The following is an 18,675-nucleotide window of genomic DNA, read 5'->3' on the forward strand; positions in this document are numbered from 1 at the left end:
ACTATGCCAGAATTGGACTTTTTTGGTAGCCCTGTCTTCAAGAAAAAACGTAATAAAAAATTATCAAAAAGTCACACGCACTCCAAAATAGTACTAATAGAAACCACAGATTATCCTACAAAAAACAAGCCATCATACAGCGATATCGTCGAAGAGATAAAAAAATTATGGCAGTCAGAAAATGGACATAGAAAATTATTTTATTTCAAGATTTTATTTTTTAAAAGGAGTTCAGCACAAAAAAACTTAAATAAATTTGATATCATCGTTATCCTATGGACCCACAGAATGTTATTTTGTCCTTTTTGCCACAGTGTGTGCACCATAAAAATAATATGCCCTCAAAGATGGAGAAATTTTCCGTTTTACTATACTTAGAAATTTATAAAAGTTTTCAGTACATTTTATGGTACATTAAATAGTAGCATTGAAAAATTCAACTCGTCCGGCCCAAAACAAATTCAGACAGCTAAATAGATTAAAAAATAAGTTGTGATTTTTTGAAACTGGGGAAGAGAAACAAAAAACAAGGCTGTATCATTACGGGGGTAGGATTGTAGGATTAAAATGGCATTATTGTGTCCCTAGACCCTAAAATTGACTCATTTGGCTTATATGCAGTATATCTATTGTCTATATAAATGGTAAATTACACAAGTATCGCTTATACTGTAGGAGAGTTGAAAAAAAGTTAACAACAACATAAATTTGGATCCCAAAAGTTACGACTTTCAACCTAAAAGCATCTTAGAAAAATTAAAAATTGACCCATGGCCCGATTACGGGCATTAATTACACTGATCGCTCAGTCTTTTCATTTAATGCAAGATACATTCAGGTTTGGAAAGCATCATGCCTACAAATTAGATCAAGTAAGCACCAGATGTTGGATAAAGGATGAATTGGACACACAGTAGCCATTAATGAAAATTGGTAGTTGGCAGATAAAGGCATTAAGAAGGCAAAACAGAAGTAAAGAAAATTGGCAGTTTGGGTATAAATCAATGGGTGGAGATTGTATTACACTAATGGGATTGGATTAAAAAGGAAAAGTGCATAGGGATTTCTTTTTATAGCACTCCAAGCAATGTATCAGGAAAGCAGTGGTCACTGATCTGACTGCACGTAAACCAGCCGCATTAGTCTAAATTGAAAATAGATACATTAATTCAATTAGTTCTCTTACCACAAACCGCAATTCATGGCCGTCAACTTACAGGAGGCTTTGATCCATGAAGTTGGAGGAATGGGTGTATAACATGTATGGATGCTGTGAAATGAGAAGGGACACTTATTACAATTGTAAAGGCTGAATGCTGCCTGTGGAGGAAAAGGTGATTCATAGAATCATTCGATAAGATTGGCAGGTACTTAAGATCAAACAATATAGTTGTATGTACAACTATCATATACACCAAATGGCCACTTTATTTCAGACACCTACTGTTTCACGATTGGAGCTTCCCTATGTGAAAATTAGACCTGTGAGCATAAAATCAAGTGAGCAAGCTTTCCATGGATCAGTTTCAGTGTGAATCCATATAAGAAAGAGAAAATTGAGCGACTTGACCAACTTCCAACCAGGCCTGGTCATCAGTGCTAGACTAGTTAGGACCAGTGTTTCAAAAACTGCCAACCCTGTTGGGCTATTTCATGCAGTGGTGTGGAGAGTATGCAAAAAATGGTGTGCTTGAGGAAAAACATCCAACAAAAGGGGATCCTGTGGAAGTAAACAAGTTGTCGATGAAAAGGGTCTGAAGAGAATGTCAAGGATCATTTAGACAAACAGGCGGTCCATAGTCTAGCAAATGGCAGCTAAATTCAATGCTAGTGCTTCAAGTAATGTGTCCACAGAACTTGTCATTCCTTAGCATGGATGGGGCTATAACGGTAGACGACCAGTTCAGCCCCATTGCTGTCTAAGAGAAACAGAATGGCAACACTCTAGTTGGCAAAACAGCTCAGAAATGGTATCACCCAGTAGTGGAAAAACATTGCCAGATTTGTGTTGCACTATGCTGACGGGAGGGTCAAAATTTTGCACAAGCAACATGAATCGAAGATCCCTTCTTGTCAGCTGTTGGCACATGTTAGCACTTCAATCTAATTTGCGGCAACTGCAAAAAGCTCTCCTGTCCTCATGGATTTCAACACCTAGTGGAATCTATACCGCAATGAATTGCTGTTGTTCTGAAGCCCAAAGTAGGTTCAACATGCCCCCAGATGAGGGTCTCTAATATATTTGCCATTCATTATATGCAGGCAGTCAAACTGCTAAAATCATTTGAGCTGGATGTCCAGCTGCGTAAGAAAAAAAATAATATTTGCTACTTATTTTATATATATTTTTTTATTTAGAGATGACAAAAAATCTCAAAGTGTAAAAAATTTGTGGTTAGCCATCAAATTTGGTAAGAGTCGAGTGCATTTTTTCAGATTTATTCCAATTCTGAAATTGAGCATTAATAGTATTATGCAACCATGTAACAGCAAACAGCAATCCCAAGTTCTCTGCCGGCCAATTTCTTTGGTTTCTTATGCCACGCTGCCAGTGTAGAGGGTGAAATACATTTTTTAATGAATTATTTTACTTTCTTTAATTCCAGGATGTATTTTCAAGAGGGAAGATTTTACTTTCTGCAGTACTGAAAACCACAAAAGTTGGTGAAAATAAATTTGAAGTTGTGACGTCACAAAAAACATTAGTCTTTCGGGCAGAAAATGAAGGTACAGAATATTTCCTGCTAACAATGTCTTCAACTGTAGAAGGCGAAGTTGATGCATGTAGCACTGTTTTGTCAGATTTCATCCGTGACGATCGACTGGTTTGTCTGCTCTGTATAGATAGTGAGTATAAATGGGCTTTCTGATTACACTAAACTTTAAACACTTTTACACAGACTGACCATTGGGCATGAGCGAATGCTCGTTTGTCCGACTGTTGGCCTGTGTAAAGCTGCACTTAATCAGCCAGCAAACCAGCAAATGCTTGTTCGCTGGCTGATCACATTTTTTGTGTAGCTGAAAAACAACCCACACATTGTTGTTAGCTGCACCGCTCCCCATATGGGGGTTATGCTGTTGACAGAGATCATTTTCTATCCAGGACAAACAATTGTTTCCAATTCAACTTGAATTGGCCCATGTAAAGGCTAAGTAGACGAATGCCGATCTGGTTGGTTGCCCCTCATCTAAAAGCGAGTGAGTAGTGCCTTAGCCGAGTATCTCCCCGCTTGTCCCTAAAGATTCGGGGAGCAGGGGGGAGAGAGGGAGAGAGAGAGATCTCCCCTCCATTCCTCTCCGCTCTCCCCTGCTGCTCCCCGCCCCCCGCCGGCCCCCGAATCTTTAGAGACAAGCGGGGAGATATTCGGCTAAGGCACTACTCACTCTAATAATGTGTCTTAGTGAGTATACTCGCTCATCTCTAGTTAGTTCACATTTCTGTATTTCTGTGAGCATTTCGATCATGCAAAAAAAGAAAAATAGAACATGCTCTATCTTTCTGTGTATTTCCCCATAGAAGACATTGAAGAGGGAGTGCAAATGTGTGCACAATGCTCAAGCGGATGCGTAAAACACTGCATAATTGCGCTGAAAAAAACCACATCTAGAACTAATTAGCCATTTCAATCAGTGCACTTGTGTGCCACGCACATATGAACATGCCTGCGGTGGAAAAAGTACCATAAAGTACGCAAATATGTGCACAAAGCCTTGTTCAGTGCACAAAAAATGTAGGTGCATGCAATTGTACAATCTCCTGTGTGCAGCCAGCCTGAGATTAAATTATGAAATTCTGTGAGTTAGTCCAAAATGCACACTAGTGAATTTTCAGTCTGTGCTCTGTCTGCATCTACAAGTCGCTAGACTCTGATACAACCCATAGTAGTCACTTCACATACCAGATTTTTTTTACATGAACACGCAGATCTCGTTAAAAATGCAGCATATATTATTCTGATCCGTTTTGCAAATAAGACTCGCCTCTTCAAGTCAATGAGGATGCAGAAAAAAAAAACAGGCAGCGTACAGATTGGGTCTGTTAGCTGTCCATATTTCATGAATCTATTGCTAAGAAGTGGCAACATTTATTTCGTTTTTTTGGTGATGTGAAGAGTGGATGACATAGGTCTCTGGTATACCAGCATTTTTTTCAGTCTGTGTGTGTAAAAAAAATGGACTAGACAGAACAAGGCCCCATATTAGTCAGTGTGTTAAGACACACGTGATGTAATTTGTGGACAAGATTCACCCATTCAAGGGGATAAAAAAAATGTCTAGAACAAATATAGCAAAAAAGTGGTTGTAGGCGCAATCCCTTTTCTCTAAGAGGCACGAGATGTATTTATAAGCTTGAATCCTCTGTTTTTATTCAGAATAAATCCAGCATACAATAGACACGTTTTTGGGCCGTTGCGCCCCTTCCTCACTATTGTAGCTGGGGACCCACAGTCGGCACTAGTGGGTTCTCTTTTCAGAGGAGTGGAGCTGCATATGGATGAAAAACAGTCCGCTTTTTGAGGAGGCATCATGGATGAGTTTATATACAGTTATGTGTTTTTGTCCTTTTAAACTGAAAAACCAGAATGCTTAATTAACATCTCCAGTGCAGAATCCGAGGAGCAGGCCCTCAGCCAAGGAGACAGCTGGGTAGAGAGATAACCTTGTTACGGGGCTCTACTGTCTCCTCACTAAGGGTTGCTTGTAGCCCAACCTCGTTAGTGCATGGGAAGTCTACCAATTAGTAACCGAGGTTACCTTCAGTTCTGTTTGTTACCCATAAAAACCATCATTCCGTCCTCTGCGGCAGATCCCTCAGATGTAATAAAGTAGTCCACACACGGTATTTTCTAAACGAGAACTGGGAACGTTTAGTCCTGTCCATTTACTTAAACTCTCGGTATGAGAGACTGTCAGGATCCAAGCAGTGTGTCTTGAGAGGATTGGGTGAGAACATTAGTGTGCTACAGAGCAACATGACCGGGACCAGAAGAAGACGCCCAGAAGCTCTTCTGTATTGGGTTGTAAGTGAGGTCAGCCTCGTTAAAAGCCATATCGGTGTGCACACCTAAAGTGACTTGTTAGGTAATTAACAAGTCTGCTCTAGTGTAGCATGCAGCAAGATGAGTACTATTCCTTGGGTACACTTGTAATTGTAAGAAGGCTTGAATAATCAAACTGTTACTGGAACCTTTATGGTGATTAAGCATGGAAATGTATGAATACTAGTATTAGAGTTTCTGTAAACTGCCTCAGGATTCCACAGGGCATAGAGTTTACTTTGTTATCTATGAACTGTTTGCTCAGCTACAGTTTACTGTTCTATTAGATTGTGTTGAAGTTTGATTTGCCTTCTCACTAGTGTGTGCTGCAAAGATTGCAATTTTCCCATATGATGTGTAAAATGTTGTTCTCTGGTAGCATATCATAAGAGTTATACGCTTTAGTTAGTCATAGTCAGGACTGAGTAACTCCATCAGTAAAATTGGTTTGCTTCCCTGACATCCTACCATTTCTTCTTTTACAGTTATTTGTTTAAAGCAGTTGTCTGCCCTCTTTTTTACTGATGACCTATCCTCTATATAGGCCATCAGTAGTTGATGAACAGAAGTCTGCTGCTTGGGAACCTCGTCCATCAGCTGATCATCCAGCCTGCTGTCAGTGCAGCAGGTCGAACATTGTCATTAGCCATCAGCACAGGAAGTGCATGTACCAACTTCACTCCCATTGAAATCAATGGGAGAGCCACTCTGCTACTCCACTTTCTGCTTCTATGCTGGTCAGGACTTCACATCCAGTCCTGACCATGAGTGGAGCAGGAAGTGTTGTTGCAGTGTGGCTTTCTCATTGATTTCAATGGGAGTGAGGTTGGCACATGCACTTCCTCCCCTGTTTGCTTATGAAAACATCCACCCTGCTACACTTTATGGATCTAAGGGGTTTCGAGTGGTGGACCTCCATCCATCAACTACTGATGACCTATCCTACGAATAGATCCTCAGTAGTTGAAAAAGATGAAAGGTCATCAGTGAAAAAGATAGCAGAAAACCCCATTAAAATATAACTTTTTTATTGTTGTAACTCCATCATCTGCATCGTATTTTTTAACCTCTGTTACATATCCTCACTCATGACACAGACAATATGAGCTATGACTGTAATGTATCCATACAGAGCAGCCAGGCCAATCAGTCCTGGGAAGCTCATGTAACCAAACAGGGTCTCATGTATTAACCCTTTCCAATCCACTGTCTGACGTCCAGAGACATTCTGATTGAAGGTTGTACAGCTCCGATGTCAGAAGACATCTGGCAGGGTATTCTTACTGTATATTACTGGCCGCTCTGTTGTTGGGGGCCTCTCCGACAGGTCACATACTGCAGTACTGGCTCTAGCCAGCAGACAGCGCCATTGTATAATGGCAGAAAGAGAAAGCCCCCTAGGAAACCCTGAATCCAAAATTGGATTGCAAAGAGTTAAAATGGATCTGAGGGAAATAAAAAAACATTTTGACTTACTGACAGTAAGCAGAGATCTTGAAGATAGTAAGGGACTGACACACGCATTGCATTAGAAAGCTGCAGAATTCTATACAGTATAATACAATAATTAGGACTTACCTTTGGACAATCACTATAACTGACAATTTAGTCTAAAACACTGTTGCACATTTGGGGTGGAATTATACTTTACATTGTATAATATAACTCACAGTCGTATAATCTTTTTTTTTTTTTTTTGCTGGCACTTATTTTCCATTGATGCTGTTTGTCCTGGACTTTAGCCCTCAATTCTGTCTTCGGAATGTAAATACATAAACAAATAAGTGAAAAATGCAGAATCCGTCCGGAGATGATTACATTGCCTCTCTTGGAAATGGTATTACTCATGCAAACACACTATGGATGCATGAAAAACAAAATCCATTTCCCATCTATTGCATCTCTCATGTCTTCATGAATGAGAAATGATATGCTGCTGCAGGTCTCCTAGGTACATTACACATCACACCGTAACTGATAATCTATATTTTAGAGCAATAGACCCTGTTGATGCAAACATTTACATGTTACTTAGATCTACGACAGAACTGGAATATGATCTCTTTTTTATTCTATTTGCTTCCTTCACATTTTATTTGGTCCTGTTCTAGATTATTGTACTGTTTATTTTTGCAACAAGACTGATTGGTTCGTATAGACACCATCAAATATTTAACAACAGTCTATAAATTCTGTCTCATACATCATTACGGGTTCTATTTCTTTTCTGTACTTATTACCCTAATGATAAAAGGTCATTTTTCTCCTGACAAAGAACTGTGGAATAGAAATGGAGTAGAGTTGAATGCATCATTTACTGCAACCTGTAAGGCCTCATGTCCACTCAAAAAATACAATCCGCGCAGAATCTGCCACGGATTTCCGCGGCGGATCCCGCGCGGATTTGCTTTAAATGGCATTTTTTTTTGCATGCATATATCCGCACACATTGCTATCAATGTGATAGCAATGTTGCCGATCCACGCGGAATCCGCGGCAAATGGAGCATGCTGCGTTTTTTCTCCCGCGCATGAAAAACGCAATTCTTGTAAAATGCCATCTGCGGGTGCAAAAATCAATTTAATGGACCCGCGGATGGCAATGATTCCCTATGGGCAAAATCCACTGCGGATTCCGCGGCGAAAATCCGCTGCGGAATCCGCAGTTCCATTTACCCAGTGGACATGAGGCCTAAGGGGTTGGAGGAGCACATCTGCACCTCCATCGCACCACCTGCCGCAGTTCCTGGTGTTGCAATGTTGCGCTTTGCCATTCTGGCTTAGGACCCGGCCAGGAGGAGGAGAAGAAGAGTAGGACTGTAAGGCACCTCCAGCACCTGAGGAAAGTGCCCTTAGCATTATGGATAAAGCCTCAATCCCCCTACCATTATAGCAGACAGGGAACAGATTAACAAAGATGCTCAGTGAGAGCTGATAGGAGGAAGTCTTATTACTAATGTCATTGCCCTAGAGACAGCCCCTATGCATACACTAACACCATGGTGGAGACCGGTCTTCTGTGTCCTGCAACTTGCTCTGTTCTGATCCCATATCCTTGGCGCTGTCAGCATCTTCTCCGAATATTGAGTCCCCTGCAAATAGGGAGACTCCTCCTCCTTCTAGCGTGGCACTGTGTTATTTTTGGCCCCTGGATCATCCAGGCTTTGTCGGTGTCTGGTTGGGTCCTGGCCACTTCCCCAGCATGGGAATCAAGGTTCGCCACAGTGCGCCTCTGGAAAAAGGCCTCCGCCACTTCACTGGTAAGCCTCTTCTCTTCCCACTCAGTGTCCTTGTTAACACCTTCCTTGCCTGCTATACTAGCAGGGCGATGGGAGCTTTATCCACAGTGCTGTGTGCATTGTCTTTGGTTACTGTAGGTATCTTACAGCCCTACTTGCCCTCTCCGCCTCCTGGCTGGGGCCCAAGCCAGAGGTGGCAGGGCTTAACACCGCAACACTAGGAGCTGCTGCAGCTGGGGCGATGGAGGCGCAAATGTGCTCCTTCACCCCTTTACAGTTTGCAGCAAGTTACAAAGTCAACTCTACTGCTGGGGTGGTGGGTGAGCAGACATGCTTATCCACCCCCTTACAAAACCATGCATCATTATATACCTCTGCTTTCACATAGGTAAACCTAAGAGTTATCTTACATCAGTAATTAATAATGGATTTGTCCTCTTAGGACACAGAAATGTCTGGATAAGAACTTTGCAAGATGCATTAAGAAACCAAGCGGAGAGGAATCCTGCACTCAGCACCGGGGATAAAAGTGGATACCTTGAATTAAGAGGATATAAAAACAAGATTTTTACTGTAGTAAATGGAAGACAATTATGGCTCAGCAAAAGCAAGCAGGTACATATACGAATCGTGCGTTCTTATTTTCAATATGCCATAAATCCTTTTAGCCAGATTCAGAGTTTAAAACTAAACTCCATGTTGGATCATATTGGTGTAAGATGGCAAGGATGGGGTAACGTTTAGGTCTTTCCCAGGTCTCTGAGCTGATCACAGTCCGGCAGGCATTAAGCAGAACCAGTTCTGGGGCAACGAGAGTCAGGCCCAATTCCACAGGGGAAGTCTATTGCGCAGTTCCCTTATCCTCCTGTGTGGGCAGTGGGGCACCAAGGACTCATGGCCTTGTTTTAACCATATCAATTTGGGGGAGGACAATGCATTGGTGATCAATATACAATTTACAATATTTCATTAGTAATTTTCCATATAAACTGTCTCTATTGTATAGTGTATACTACAGGGGGCGACATGGAAAAGTAGCCCGCAACACACTCTTATGAAAGCTCTATGTTGCCTATAGCATGGAGAAAGTTTTGTCATTTTATCAGCATGTTAGTTAATGCAGTGACCTATGTTGTAACAGATTTAGCATCACATACAGTCATACATGCGTCATAACATATGTCAATAAATTAGTCAAGCTTTAACGTAGACATTGGCTATGATGCCATTTTTGATAAATGTGTTCCTATTTGTCTGCTATTAATAGTATAAAGTTTTAAAATCAAAGAAAAAAAGTTTTAGTGTTCAGTTTTTCAACACGAGTTTACAAGTACTTGCACATTTGGCTGCATTAGGGCCCTTAAATATAGCGGCCTCAACCATTGTAGCTCTTACTACTGGTTGATGAACAAAAGGTCTGCATGATTAGCACACTACACTGTAAGGAAGTACCATTATAAGGGTACACTGGTGGAAAAAAAAGCGCCAAGCCCTTTTCTTCTGGGTGGGTAGACACCACACCATAATTGGGGCCCATTTTGATCATTGTTATCTGTAGTGATGAGAAAACTTTAGAAAAATTTGATCTGGCCGGTTCCCCGAACTGTTGCAGGAAGTTTAGTTCAGTCTGAATGAGTTTGGAGTGGAATGAAAGTGCACTAAACCCCTAAAACTGGTATATAACACTGTCTAAGAGCCCTAAAAGGTCTGTGTAACACCCTGAGAGAGTTATACAGGGCTTTTATGCCTCTTAGGCAGTGTTATACACCAGTGCTCCATGAGGAGTATTGTCTCTCCTTGAGGAGAGCACCTAGATGGTGTGTGAAGAGCCTTATAAGACCATTTATGCTCCTTTGGGTAATATGCAAATAAGGAAGATGGAACAATGCCTCTGCAGCACCACCTATTGGATGCCAGAATTCCTTCAAATCAATGTACAACCCTTTATACAGGTCTTAACAAAGACATTAGATGGCGCTGCAGATGCAGTATCCCACCTTCCTTATTTACATATTACCCAGAGGACCATGAATGACCTTATAAGTCTCCTCACTCACCTTCTATGTGCTCTCCTCAAGGAGAGACAATACCCCCTCCCCAGCAGACAGAAACCTACTGCACACTGATATGTGACAAACAGCTATGTATGGGTTCTGGATCAGTTTTCAATTCCCAATCACTGTTGTAAGACCTGTACAAAGGATCAGACATTGATTTGTGGGAAGGCTGCCATCCAATAGGTGGTGCTGCAGAGGCATTGTTCCATCTTCCTTATTTGCATACCAGTGTTCAGCACAGAACCAGTAGAATCCTATTTCTGGTAGAGCATTGCTGGAAGATCAGTTTGGATTAGTGCCGAATTGACCTGTTCGACATAAAACAGGGTTCTACTGGTTTGGTTCGTTCAATACTAGTTATGTGGTTTCCAACCAGTTATGCTTTAAAGGTTTTCTTAGTATTGTACCTTACTTTTCTTTTTACTAGCAACAGCATTGGGCGCCCACTAAGTGGGGAATTCTGTAAAAATGATCTGTCTGGGGTATTTGAATACAGGATGGGCAGAGTTGTTAGTGATGTCTATGGACAGTGTAAAATCATTACTCTTGGAAAAGTCTAAAAAATGTTCCTGATAATACTGCATGCCTTCAAGTGAAATGTCGTCTACGCTATGCACTGAGACAAAGACTTCTCCTTCAACACGATTGAATATATGTGACAACACCAAACATGCATCTGCTTTGCCCCTATACTTGACATTTAACATACATGCCTTCTAAGTCATCTGCAGTAATGTCCAGAACACTAATATTTCCATATTAATGCTGCAGCTTGACGTTCTGAGTCGTGACCAGCAGAGAGCAATGTTGTCTTAAAAACCGGAAGCTCGTGGCACGCAATAACCCTGCAAATTCACAAAGGGATGAGCTAATACTCTTCTTATATTGGCACTCACATCCATGCTAGAACTACTCCCATTGTGATTTATAGAGCTTTATTATGACTGCAGTGCTAAAACCTACCTAGTGTTAAAATAAGAACACATCACACTGAATTCTATTAACTCCAGTTCAGGAAAAAAAAAGGTGACTCCATATAGTGTTTTTTTGTTAAGAATTTCTCAAATAGTTCTCAGGAAATGTAAATCACTGCCTCAGATTTGTTCATACAGTACGTGCTGTTCACAGTACCTTGCAGCCTATGCACTGTGAGATATATATATATATATATATATATATATATATATATATATATATATATATATATATATATATATATATATATATATATATATATATATATTGTACTAGCCCGGACACCCCATACAGAATGAGAGCAATACAAGACATCACATTTTAAGTAGAGAAAGATGATATCAGAATGTACGCATGAATACGTCGAAGGACACCTATGCTGATTAATGCTGTGTTAATGCATTAACTTGAAATAGACACATTTCCTGATCCTGGCATTGATTCTCAAATCGGCCGTTAGTTTTCTCCGGCGCTGCAGCTACTTGAGCGGCTACTACTTTAAGTTCGGCTGTTGTCCTCCTGGCCAAACAGGTCCTTCACTTGCTTGGCATCTTATATCTAAAACACAAAATCTGTTTGTTTGTGTTGTATGCAAATCCCCAGTTCTGGTCCCATTTGAGTAAAATTTGGCATTTGCTGTTGCCAATAGCAACCAATCAGAGCTCAGTTTTCATTTATTATTCTGCTGAGGTAAAATGAAAGCTGCACCGTCATTGGTTGCTATATATTTTACTGCTGAGGTAAAATGAAAGCTGCATTGTGATTGGTTGCTATGGGCAACAGTTTTCAATCTTTCATGCTGAGATAAAATGAAAGCTGCTCTGTGATTGGTTGCTATGGGCAACAGTATTTAATCCTCTTAGTGCTGAGGTAAAATGAAAGCTGCTCTGTGATTGGTTGCTCTGGGCACCAAAAACTGTTTTTTACAGTTTGTTGATTTCCTGTTAGACAGTTTTGATAAATGAGGGCCGGTGTTTATAAATTTGCTCCATATATTCCTGTCTGGGAACTGTTATCCACACAGATATCCAAGGTGGAATTAGGGAGGACAAAATGGGCAAATGATTGGTGGCTCCACCAGGGCTAGACTGGGGCTAAAAAGCAGTCCTGAAACACAAATTTTCAACACTCAGCCTGACTCTTTTAGTGGGAATTACTTGTTACTATATTGAGTACGTAGAATCCATTGGTGAAAACAAATTTAGGGGTTGCTGCATTAAAATTCAAGCAAAGGCAAAAAATGCAAATAAGGTTGCCAAGACAACAACATTTCATATTTTTTAAAGCCTATAACCTTCCCTGGTTCGAGATTATACTGTGTGTAAAATGTAATGTCAATCGGTCATACCATTTGTGCGTGATACTCGAACAAACAGACAGACATTGACAAATATATAGAAGATATAGGAATGAAATATAAGTCTCAAGTATTAACCCTTTGCAATCCAATTTTGGGTTCAGGGTTTTTTAGGGGGCTTTCTCTTTTTGCCATTTTACAATGGTGCCATCTGCTGGCTAGAACCAGTGCTGCAGTATGTGACATACAGGAGAGACCCCCGACAACAAAGCGACCAGTAATATAGAGTAAGAATACCCTGCCGGACATCTTACGACATCACAGCTGTACAGGCTTCAATCAGAATGTCTTCAGACGTCAGACAGTGGATTGGAAAGGGTTAATATAGTAAAAAATGACTAAAATTAATGAAAATCAATTCTAAGAACTGAGGTATACAAAACTATCATCTGTATCATAAGATGAAACTGCATGCTATGAAATGTTGCAAAAAAATCATTTTGGAAGTATTATTGCTTCCTGCCTTTTTGATATCCTTGGTGTGCATTCATGTATATAACATTGGGACACACAGGCAAAGAGTTATGTCCGAGCTGGATGCAAAACACCTCATCTGGATCAAACATAATTTGTTGTCCTATAAGGATGGACATACACGCAGTATGCTAAAGGGGAGAATGAAAAATATAATGAACCCAACAAGTGGGAAATATGACAATAAGCTACTAAACCTACTAATGCAATGAGACAATATCTAAAATCAGAGCACTCACCCTGATGAGGGCGACCCCACATCAAGAATCTGGGTCAACCCTGATTCTCCCTAGTTGTAAAACAGGGATAAACACTACTACAATAGATAGTATGTACTGTATAGATGTAAAACAAGCACACAATGAACCAGATGTAATACCAACGCAGAATAAGCAATAAATCAGGAGATAGATGTTACAACATCCAAAAAACCTCTACACCAAAAAGAGTTATCTGACAGTGAAACAGGACAGGAGCCGCTAACTTGACAAGAAATGCCTTCAGACTAGAAGTATAACCGGCATCCTCATGAGGAGGACTCGAAAATAAATGTGTAAAGACAAATGCTGATTGGACTGCTGGGACACACGCCCCTCAGCTGACCAATCCATCTACACACCCGAAGAGAAGTGCTTATGTCGGCGTCCAAGGCTAAAATACAAAGTGAGTGCAAGAAAGGTACAACTATCCTAAAGGCAGAAATTCAGAAACACATTGGTATATTAAACGAGAATGCTTAGTGTGGGTGAGAATGTATGTAAGCAGGTAAGTAACTGGTCAGTGATAGAAAGCAGAGGGTGGTTATTAATGGTACATACTCTGATTGGGTCACCGTGCCTAGTAAGGTTTCTTTTTAATATATTAAAAGGATTTCATAGTAAAATATCAATATTTGCAGATGGCACAAAACTATGTAAAGAAATTAGCACAAAACAGAATGAATGCAATGAGATTGCAAGAGGATCTGGATAAGTTGGAGGCAGAAAGGTGCCTAATGAGGTTTAACACTGATAAATGTAAGGTTCTGCACATGTACAGAGGAAATACATGTCCCCATTACACACTAAATGACATGGAAAAGGACTTATTATATGTTATAATCATTAGTAACTTCAGAAGGGTCGGTGAGACGGGGATTATTCCGATTGTCAGATTGGAGTCAGGAAGGATTTTTCCCCCTAAAATGGGGAAAATTGGCTTCTACCTCATTTTTTTTTGCCTTCCTCTGGATCAACGTTGGGAGGTGGTGGGCCTAACTGGATGGACACATTTCTTTTTTTTAGCCTTACATACTATGTTACACTGCTGTGTGATTTATATGGTGATTGGGCATTTTAGTGAAGCCAAAGATAAAAATAGAAAAACTGAGTAAGTGGCACAACTCTATGAGCAAATAAAGTACTTTCACTCTTCTGACCTCCGGGACTCAGCTACTGTATACTCTGCATTGCTGCTAAGTTGTGTTCCACCCAGCTTTTCTGAGGAAGGGGTTGTATCCCTGAAACACGTAAATGTGCCAGTTTTATGTCAAATGAAGGAGTCAAGTTTTTACCCTGGTCTTTAGGGCCTCTATTTGCTCATATTTTTGTGCCACTTGCCCAGTCTTTCTGATTTTATCTTTGGCTCCAACTCTAGAATGACATGCGATGACATGTGGTTCACTGTGACGTCACCCCAGGCCTGATCTGACACGGCCAGCATACCGTAACTAAGTGTGCAGTTACCAAACAGATAAACAAGACAGTTACCCCGTCATTTTTTAGAGGCAGAGTAGAGATGGAATTATGCTAATTTAACGTATTTGCATGGTGTTATTAATAACCTATTATTTTGACAATAAACTTAACTGGTGCAACCAGTGTCAGGTAGCTGCTGCCGAGGAAACAAACTCATGGGATGTATCATGAGAACTTTGTTCTTCCTCATTACAAGTCACTGGTTAGACCACACATGGAATATTGTGTACGGTTTTGGGCACCGGTACTCAAGAAGAACATATCACAGCTTGAGTGGGTTCAAAGATGGGCAAGTAAATAAACGGAATGGGCGGAATACAATACCCAGAGAGGTAATTGGTAAGGGTTATTTAGTTTAGAAAAAAAGACTGCTAAGAGGCAACCTTATAACTATGTATAAATATATCAGGGGACAATACAGAGATCTGTCTCATGATCTGTTTATATCCAGGACTGTGACTGTAGCAAGGGAGCGCCCTCTATGTCTACAGGAAAGAAGGTTTCTACACTGGCATAGAAAGGGATTCTTTACTGTAAGAGCAGTGAAACTATAAAACTGTATGCCAAAGAATGTAGTGATGGTGAACTCACTAAAAGAGTACAAAAGGAGCCTAGCTGCCTTTCGTAAGTGTTATAATATTACATCTTATAGTCAAAAATAACTTCAAAGGGATTGTTGATCGAGGGAGTTATTCTAACTGCGTGATTTGGAGTTGAGAAGGAATTTTTTAATGCTAAAATTAGGCAAACTGGTTCTATCTCATGGGAAATTTTGCCTTCCTCTGGATAAACACTGCAGGATAATAGCCTAAACTGGATGAATGTGTGTCTTTTTTGGCCTTACATACTATGTTACTATGCAGGGTGTAGTCAAAAAGACTGTTCCCGCACTATATCTCAATACTGGTTTCCTTTATTGAAATAACAGTAACGTACTTGAATAGGAAGGCATTGATTTGCGACATGATGGCATGGCTCACGCACCTGAGGGCCCCAGAACATGGATTTAAATTTTGTATTGTGGCCCCTATAAGAGATAGAGAGTAAGACCCAATTGCAAAGTTGAAGAGTAGCATGTGATAAGCAGATATCCACCTTCTGCATCTAAGTCCCGAGGGACTGCTGCTATGACTGAAGTAAGGAAAACATATTCAAAGTGGCCTCCTTCTGCTATTATACATGCATGGAGCCGTTGTTGGACGTGTATTTATTCTAGGCACTCTCAATGTGGATCGGTACCTGAATCTCCTGGAGACAACAATGGATTACTTCTTGGATGATTTACCCCTATCATAGCAGAAGGAGGCCACTTTGAGTATGCTTTCCTTACTTCACTCATAGCAGCAATCAATAAATAGTAAATTCAAAATAATGTCAGTTTTAGTTTCACTACTGATTCCGATCTATTGCTGTAATATTAAAGGGGTTTTCCAAGTTATTTTATTATGCACCTACGACATTACGTTTGCAATATACTTACCGTCCCCAAAACACTCCATTCTATGTTCTGAAAAACGGTAATGTAACTGTCCACATCATAGCAAGATGCAGTGGCTCTAACATCCCGTAAACATGTAACATGGGACAGGCTACTGTAGCACTGCCCATGTTTATGGGACATCAGTTTTGAGGCCATCTCATTCCCCCACTGGGATCGCACATGCACTCGATCAAGCAGCAGCAGTCATTCCCCTCTTGCCACTCTGTCAAAGCATGCACAGAAATCTGTAAACTGACATCCCACAAGCGGTGGAGATAATGAGGCATATCGACCTTCTTGCGTAGTGCTAACTACAACTCAAATGCCAGCACTGAGTATCCAAGAGGTATCTCCTGCTCAGTGGTCATTAGGGCTCATCTTGGGAAGGGGGTGTGAAGAGGGAAAAATGGAGGAGGCTATATGTTTATTAACATGCAAATTTATACACTGATAAGCTGGTGTTGTGAGAAGAGAGAGTGTCTGGGGAGGAGCTACACACATAGAGCTCAGCCGACACAGCTAATCTGCATAGCAGAGTAAGTAGACCCACCCCTCCGCTCCTGAATATGAACAATAGCAAAGGGCTCCCCGGAGATCACAAAAGTCAGGAAAAATTATTTTTTCACGTGAGTGGGCTCAACAGCTGTTCTTATGCATGGGAACATGCGTTGGCTATGTTTTTGTTTAACTAGGAAAACCCTTTAATATCTTGCCTTTCTCTTGGGTTACCATCACAAGATCTTTATGCATGGACATCTTGCCTAGTCCCAGTAATAAGCCATCGCTTACTCCATTTAAAAAATGTAGCATACTAATTAATTGAAATTTAGTTGTTACAGTCTGTTAGTCAACTCCTTTTTGAATGCCCTATTGAGGCAAATGGATGGGTTGGATAGGTCTCTTGCTCAGAATTCTCCTCTATTTGCAAGAGACCTTTTGAAAAGAGCAGCTCTCTTTTTTTACCTATTGACCAAAAGTGCGTGAAATGGAGTATTACACAGACAAATGATTAATTTTAATATCAGTCGCATAACGTTATATTTTCATTGACGAAAAGCCACCATTCATATCAGAAAAAAGTTGGCTAAACTCATTGATTTTGGAGGGACTGGATGTGCATGGGGGCTTCCTGACTTTTACCCGACAGATGATGTTGAGGAATTAAGGATTCGGTATGTTGGATTTCAATGATTGGTCCTTTTGATGAGCTGCTGCCAGAGTTGCCTCGTTGCAGCTTATAGTCCTTTTACACAAGTCAATTATCAGGCCCAACAATTGAACCATGAAAAGATATGAAAGAGCAGCCAACAGACAAGCAGAGGTTCAGTCATTTGCTGATAGGCTCATTTGTGTGAGCATAAAAATGCTTGTTGCTCAGCGGTAGATCTCTGCATGTGAGTAGGGAGATGTACAGCTGGTCTATCTGTATGAATGATTGCATTAGTGATCATTCCTTCCTGTAAGCCAGTTCTCATGTAAAAAGAAACAGAAATGAAATGAGCACTGATCGGCATGCATAATTGGACATCTCCTTGCTCTACCTTTGATAGCTGGTAGCAGGGAGATTTTAAATTTCCGGCTTTTGGCGCATGCACCCAACATTTTGCCAGTGTTGCGCATGCACAGAAGCTGGCAGCAGGTCCTAGCAGAACCAATTCACCGCACGATATTGTGGAGGCCAGAGGTGAGTAGTTTCATCTCTCCTCACAGTTTCAAAAGATCACGAAAGATGAAACTTTAACTTTTTAAAACAAAATTTTGAACTTTTATGCAATTACCATTAACAATTGGATAACGGTAATTGCGTGACTGTGGGCTGCACATTGCAGCCTCCCATGACAGCTCCAGGCTATATGGCTAGCATGTTTTTACAGCACTGTAGATTAAAGCCCAGACACCCAGGATGTAAAAACACATATGGCTGGTTACTAAGGGGTTAAGAAGTAAAGCAACAGTGCAGCGACTGAGACACAAGACACAACACTGTGGAGATGGGGGGGGCAGAGATGGCACTTGTCATGGTGGCTCTACCAAACCCCCCCCCCCCCAGAAGGACACGTACGGCCTGAGCCAAGGCATCACTAGTAGAGATGAGCGAGCATACTCGTCCGAGCTTGATGCTCGTTCCAATATTAGGGTGCTCGAGATGCTCTTTACTCGAGACAAGCACCACGCGGTACTTGCCTCGATTAAACGAGCACTGACCATTGAATTCAATGGAGCCGGCAATACAGCCGGCTCCATTGAAAGCAATAGGCTGCCGGCGAGCGCAGGATGAATTTTCGGGAAGGGCTTAAAAATATAAGCCCTTCCCTG

The 18,675-nt window shown here is 40.9% G+C and overlaps 1 protein-coding gene across 1 annotated transcript in view; it reads left to right on the top strand.

The window, feature by feature from the left end:
* The window catches only part of ARAP2 (ArfGAP with RhoGAP domain, ankyrin repeat and PH domain 2), a 260,994-nt gene that overhangs the window by 61,270 nt on the left and 181,049 nt on the right, over positions 1-18,675 (top strand). Inside the window, 2 exon segments of the mRNA XM_066573206.1 lie at positions 2,607-2,727; positions 8,723-8,895. Coding sequence (XP_066429303.1) covers positions 2,607-2,727; positions 8,723-8,895 — 294 coding nt within the window.

This window comes from Eleutherodactylus coqui, chromosome 7 (genome assembly GCF_035609145.1).
Source record: "Eleutherodactylus coqui strain aEleCoq1 chromosome 7, aEleCoq1.hap1, whole genome shotgun sequence".
NCBI classification, from domain to species: domain Eukaryota; kingdom Metazoa; phylum Chordata; class Amphibia; order Anura; family Eleutherodactylidae; genus Eleutherodactylus; species Eleutherodactylus coqui.